The sequence below is a fragment of the Hippoglossus stenolepis genome, chromosome 7 (assembly GCF_022539355.2).
Source record: "Hippoglossus stenolepis isolate QCI-W04-F060 chromosome 7, HSTE1.2, whole genome shotgun sequence".
In the NCBI taxonomy this organism is placed as follows: Eukaryota; Metazoa; Chordata; class Actinopteri; order Pleuronectiformes; family Pleuronectidae; genus Hippoglossus; species Hippoglossus stenolepis.
Genome location: NC_061489.1, coordinates 24328679 through 24334419, shown reverse-complemented (window position 1 = coordinate 24334419; position 5741 = coordinate 24328679). Strand labels below are relative to the sequence as shown.

Genomic DNA, 5741 nt, shown 5'->3' with positions numbered 1-5741 from the left:
CTGCTTCTATAATAATAATAATAATGTGTTATTATATTCAAACTGACCACTATACCATATATTCTTCCATTTTAAAATGAAAACCCCCCTAAAGTAACACAACACATTGCTGTTGATAGAGACGGTGGCACCATGAGAGAAGGGTCCTGTGTGTCTCAGACAGAGTGATGCTCTTCTTTATGAGCGCCTACACTTTTATCAGCAGGTTTAGGGCCGAGGACTTAAACCCATTTGTTCTCCGACTTTATTTAAAGCTCCGTCCTGTGTGTTGTTCCTCCTGCCAGTCCTGAGTGGCTCCACAGTAAAAGGCCTACTTGACTTTTCAACCTCCACGATTCCACACGATTGCTTCCATTGTGAGCGCCAGCCTGCTCTGTCTCACCAGGAGAAACATCTCCAGCTCCAGCAGTTACTACTCTACTCACACATTCTCATATTCAGTTTAATTGTAGTTTAATATTTTTTAAAGAGTAATTGAAGTAGGCATTTAATTAGATTCCACTTCATTTTGAAAAAACAAAAATGCCTATAATTTCTTTTAATCATCAGTTATTATTATAATAATAATTTTGTTATTTTAAACATGTTTAAGGTGTAAATACAGAACAGTGCAGTCTGCAGTACATCAGACTATAAAAATGCAAATGCCACCACATTTACTCCAAAAACAGGAATCACCTTTCCTCTGCCCCATAGAAATTATTTTTAATATTATTATTATTTTTATTATTTTCAATAAAACATTTAAAGCTGAAAAATGTGAATTACCCAATTTATCTCCTATAATTAAGCTACTTTATAATCTCAACTGCTTCAGTTAATGGCTGTTAAACTTTTTAATTCTCAAAGAATAGTGCATGATGTGTGGTTATTACTTTAGTGAACGATATATATTTATTTTATTAATCTGGGGAAGCAATTAATAGAAATATAGGAAATAAATTAAACACATTATAATCCTCTTGTTTGTATTGAACACCAGTGAAAAGTCCTAATTGATTTCGAATTAAATAACATTTGATCGTTTAGTCTCTCGCTCACACACACACACACACACACACACACACACACACACACACACACACACACACACACACACCAAACTCTTGATCCCTGCTACAAATGGTCAGTGATGAGCAGCAGCAGCAGCACGTCGCATTTCCACTGCCTCCCCATTGAGGTTTATTCATTAGGATCATCACACGGACCCATTTGCTATTCATGGGAGACTCCTCTCTTTTTCTTTCCCCTTCTCTCCAAACAAACCCGGGTGAAGAGTGGCAGATGCGTGCCATTATTGCCCACGGCTCGGTGGAGGCTGTTTTATGTGCGCCAGAGGCGGGTTAACCTAATCAATCATGTCGACTAGTTGTGTTAAAAAGACGAGTGGTCGTGCAGAGAGAGAGAGAGAGAGGGAGGAAGAAAACATATGGCGTGAGGGGCGGAGGAGAGCTTCTCTTAACACCGCAGCCAGACCCGGACCTTCTTGTGACAAGATGTATTGAAAGGCGGCGCAGAGAATGGGAAGAAAGAAAGCGGACGGCTGCTAATTGAAGTCATGGCACTTGGAGGCTGAAAGCAGGGGTCAATTATTCAGGAGCCACTTTTTTAACCAGGCAGAGCTGAGCTTCAGGCTGGAAGCCCCTGTTTTGTTTAACCTCTGAGGACAAATCCACTGGTTATTACACTCTTATAATAATCAAATTGAATATTAAAGTGACTGTATGTGGTCTAACATTCCTTTAGGTCCCAATGACACCCACATAAAACACGTAAAATCCCCTTAAAGAAAAGAAAACAACCGACAGTGGCCTCCCTTAACTTTAAAATGTCTTTTTAAAAATCCCTTTTCTTATATTATAATCATAATAATCCCAATAATCATACGGACTCGTCTGTGCGTAATCCCTCATCTTTCTACTTTAGGATTCTTAAATTCTATGAGTAATGAGCGCAGGAAAAAAAGCTTCTTTGAAATATCATATAACCTTTATTTACATAGATGCTGATTAAATAGAATGTTACAATAAAATTATCGCATAGGATGTTTGATCTATGTACAGAACTCGGGGCGCGTAAAAGTTTCGCAGTCGCTGGTGACGGCGGTGCGTCCTCGGCGCAGCGCACAGGCCCGCATGCTCTCACACACGTTTCGCTCAGGACTGAATTTTTTTTTTTTTTTACTCTTGAGGTGTGATGTGCTGAGACATCGACCCCGAGCTGTGCAGGGACAAACCCAAAAAAAGGGGGGTGGGGGGTGGGGGGGATGGGTTCATTTAAATATTTGGCAGATCCAGACAGAAGAATGCGCGTAAATGGCAAACAACAAAAAAATAAAAAATAATTGCACAACTTTCCACACACCCCTCCACAAAAAAAAATAAAAAGAAACATTAAGATGTTTACACACTTTTCAAGTCTTCCTGTACCATAACAGTTAAGTCAGTGTGTGAGTGGAGCAGATATTCCTGTTGGTGAAAACTTAAAAACGAACAAGTCCGATTAATAAATTAAAATGGAGGAAAAAACAGAAGAAGAGGAGAAAAAAAACTTTCCTGAAATGTTGATATTCTCCTTTTTGTCAGTATCCGTGCAAAAGTTTGGGAAGAAAAAAATGCCCCCTTTTTTTTTTTAATATTCTTTTTTTTGTTGCTGTTGCTTATGAAAACCAGACGCGACTGTCAATCGTCCACCTCGATTTCCTCGTCGTCCTCCGAGAATTCATCCGTGGTTTGGTCTCTGGACGAGGAGGGCGACTGGGGGAAGGCCCGGTGTCCTTGCGAGGTCGGGGAGATACTGGGGGACTCGGGGCCGCCACCCTGCGCGTCGTCAATGTTTTCCATGGTGACGAGCTTCTGCAGCGTCTGCGGCGTGATCTTCTTTAGCGACTCCACGTCCGCCTTCATCTCCTCCAGGTCCCGCTTGAGCTTGGCCCGGCGGTTCTGGAACCAGGTGATGACCTGCGCGTTGGAGAGCCCGAGCTGCTGCGCGATCTGGTCGCGGTCGGCCGGGGAGAGGTACTTCTGGTACAGGAACCGCTTCTCCAGCTCGTAGATCTGGTGGTTCGTGAAGGCCGTCCGCGACTTTCTCCTCTTCTTCGACGTCTGCCTCTGGCCGAAGGCGTTTACATGCTCACGACCTTGGGGAAGAAAACACACACATGAGGAATGAGACAACCGCCAGGGCCACATTCAGCCCCCCCACCCCGAGCCACAGCAGCAGCAGAGGCCTGTCCTCGCTCCACAGGCTTTCACCCAAACTTAAATCAAAAATATAAAATAACAACAACAAAACATTCTATAAGAACTTGACTAAATCATAGCATTTACTGGATCCAACCGGAGAATTTGTTTTCAGAATATAAACCAAGAATTTGACCAAATACCTGCATTTTTAGGTAATTTTTTTTTTACAGTGGATCAAAATATACAATACGCATGAGCCATTTAGCTTTATCTGTCAGTCTGTGGCTCTCCGAGCAGCTGATTGGCTCTTTGACACCATGCAAACTGGTGTATTAGCCACAGTTTGTGGTTCATGCGTAAATGTTGCCTTTTCGTTCCACACACATGCAGCTGCCCTTGCATGCCCACACTACAAGTCAAAACAAAGCCCAGCTCGCAGTGAGTGTGGCGACTTCCTTCCATCAAGAAACGCTTTAAAAGTTTCTCTATCTCTCTGAAAATACGTATTTGACATGCAAACGGGTTTTTACCTTCTGCTGCCTGGATCACGCTGACTTCCAGACCCTTAAACGTTTTGCTGGCCAACTCCTCCAGCGCGCACAGCGGCGAGGAGGGAGTGGTGATCCCGTTTCTCCCCGAGTTAGAGCCCGAGACTTTCTCCAGCACTCTCGGCGGACAGATACTCGCCACCGACTTCTTTACCGACGGTTTGTTAAGGATATCCTCAATGCTGAACGGCGTCAGCGGCTTGTTGGAGTTGGCCGGCGGCGGCAGCTGGTCCAGGGGAGCCCGTCTCCTCTCCTCGCCGCTGGACTGCAACACAGAACCTGCCTTCATGTCTTTACTAGAGGTCATCGCAGTCCCCGAACAATCGCTGCTTTCGCAAAGTTGATTATTTCATTCAAATGGTCGTTTTTACGCGTCCACACGTGTGTCCTCCGCCGCTCGAACAACTCCCCTAAATGTTGCCTCTTAAAGCCGAATGTTGCAACTTAGTTCGCCTGAGACTTTTCCTCCAAAACAACCATGCTCCTGGCGGAGTTGCAACGGCAACCGCTCTGTAGCTGTTCCCCTCAGAGATCCGCAGTTCCTCTGCCAAGCTCCATGTGGATCTTTAGGAAGTAGCGGACTGGAGGGGGTGAATCCCTGCAAGGAGAAAAAAGCTGTCGCGAGCAGCAAGAAAAAGAAAGCGACTGCTAACGAGTTATTGTTGATTGGGCGAAGTTCAATTAGAGAAACACTACACTACTTGCTGACCCGCTGCTGCGTCTTAAAGGGCCGGACCATAATAACTAATTGGACGTGGGGAATAGGAGGAGTCTGTTGCTGCCGAGGAGAAAGATGCCCCTGAAATGTTTATGCATCTGTTTCCCTCTGCTGGTCTGTTCTGCTAGAAAGGGAGAGTTGATGCCCATTAGAATTCTGCCAGCAGCATTATGGTAAAGTTTGGAGGGACACCGAGCCAACAATGGTCTCCAGCCGTGATATCCATTTAGTCATTTAGCTGCGTAATTACGCACAGGGCGTTTATGCGTAATGTGCGCGTTAGACACCGTGTTGCACGGGGATTTGGCTTTAAAGTCACAATGAGCACATTTAAGGAGGTGATTTTTGAAGTTTATTAAAAAAATACTTACAAATATTTACAAATGGACAGAAAAAATAATCCAGTTTAATCCATTGTTCCACGTGGCAGGTGGTGGATTATAGTCTTTGCAAAAATTATATAATTTAAAGGCAGAGATTAAAGAACTCATTTGTTTGACTGAACTAGTTTTATATTATTCATAGTCCTTCCTTTGTTCACACCGTTTGTTGTCGTCTGTCCTTTTTTTTCTTGGTAATTTATCCGTGCGTCAATATGACCCTGCAGGTAAACCCCAGAGTTCCAGTGTAATTTAATGCGCCAGCGTGAAACGAGCGTCTAATAAAGGTGACGCCGAGCTGTGGCTCAGACTCTGAGGGACGGAGGATGTGAATTTAAATTTTTTATTTTTCTTTTCTGGGAGGGGGGAGTTTATTGATGTTGGGAGACAGGAGTGGATGGAGTTGGACACCGAGCAGAGCCGCAGGTACGTCCGCTCAGAGGAAACACCTTGTTTTGTTTTAAGCTTGTAAAAATGTAACGCATCAGACAGCTCGTGCCACATGGGCATAGATTCGTTTTAATGCTTTTTTAGAGGTGACGCGTGATCTGTGGACAGAACGAAATGTGCATTTTACCTTTTATAAGAGTAAAGAATAATAAAGAAAGCTGTAAAAAATATTTAATGGTTGAATAAAATGTCATTAAATAAAATAAAAAATACCACAACAAATGGAGAGGTTTACGCAAAATGGAACAAAGGCTTCCCTTGATACGTTACCTGAATTATCTGTATATATTCTTACATTCCTGCAGCTGAATGCTTATCTACGTGCCAGCTGCTTGCACGTGCCAGAGGTTGAATAAAACAAACGCTGTACAAATGTAGCCCTTTTTTAATATTTTTTTTGTCGAAGCACAATCAGATTATTCCGACACATTTGGATGAAACCTGGCGCCCACGAAGCCAC

At 43.4% G+C, this 5741-nt stretch overlaps 1 protein-coding gene across 1 annotated transcript; it reads right to left on the bottom strand.

Annotated features, from left to right (window-relative positions):
• Positions 1-1970: 1970 nt before the first annotated feature.
• lbx2 (ladybird homeobox 2) lies at positions 1971-4470 on the bottom strand. The gene is made up of 2 exons (XM_035162339.2): positions 3716-4470; positions 1971-3139 (listed from the first exon to the last, which is right to left on the bottom strand). Exons 1-2 carry the CDS (start codon positions 4038-4040, stop codon positions 2682-2684), a joined length of 783 nt encoding a protein of 260 aa, XP_035018230.1. The 5' UTR covers positions 4041-4470; the 3' UTR covers positions 1971-2681.
• Positions 4471-5741: the final 1271 nt, after the last annotated feature.

Coding starts and splice junctions, on each gene's coding strand:
- lbx2 (XM_035162339.2), bottom strand. CDS start 4,040: ATGACCTCTAGTAAAGACATGAAGGCAGGTTCTGTGTTGCAGTCCAGC. Junction 3,140..3,715: donor CGTGATCCAGGCAGCAGAAG/GTAAAAACCCGT, acceptor TTCTTCCCCAAG/GTCGTGAGCATGTAAACGCC.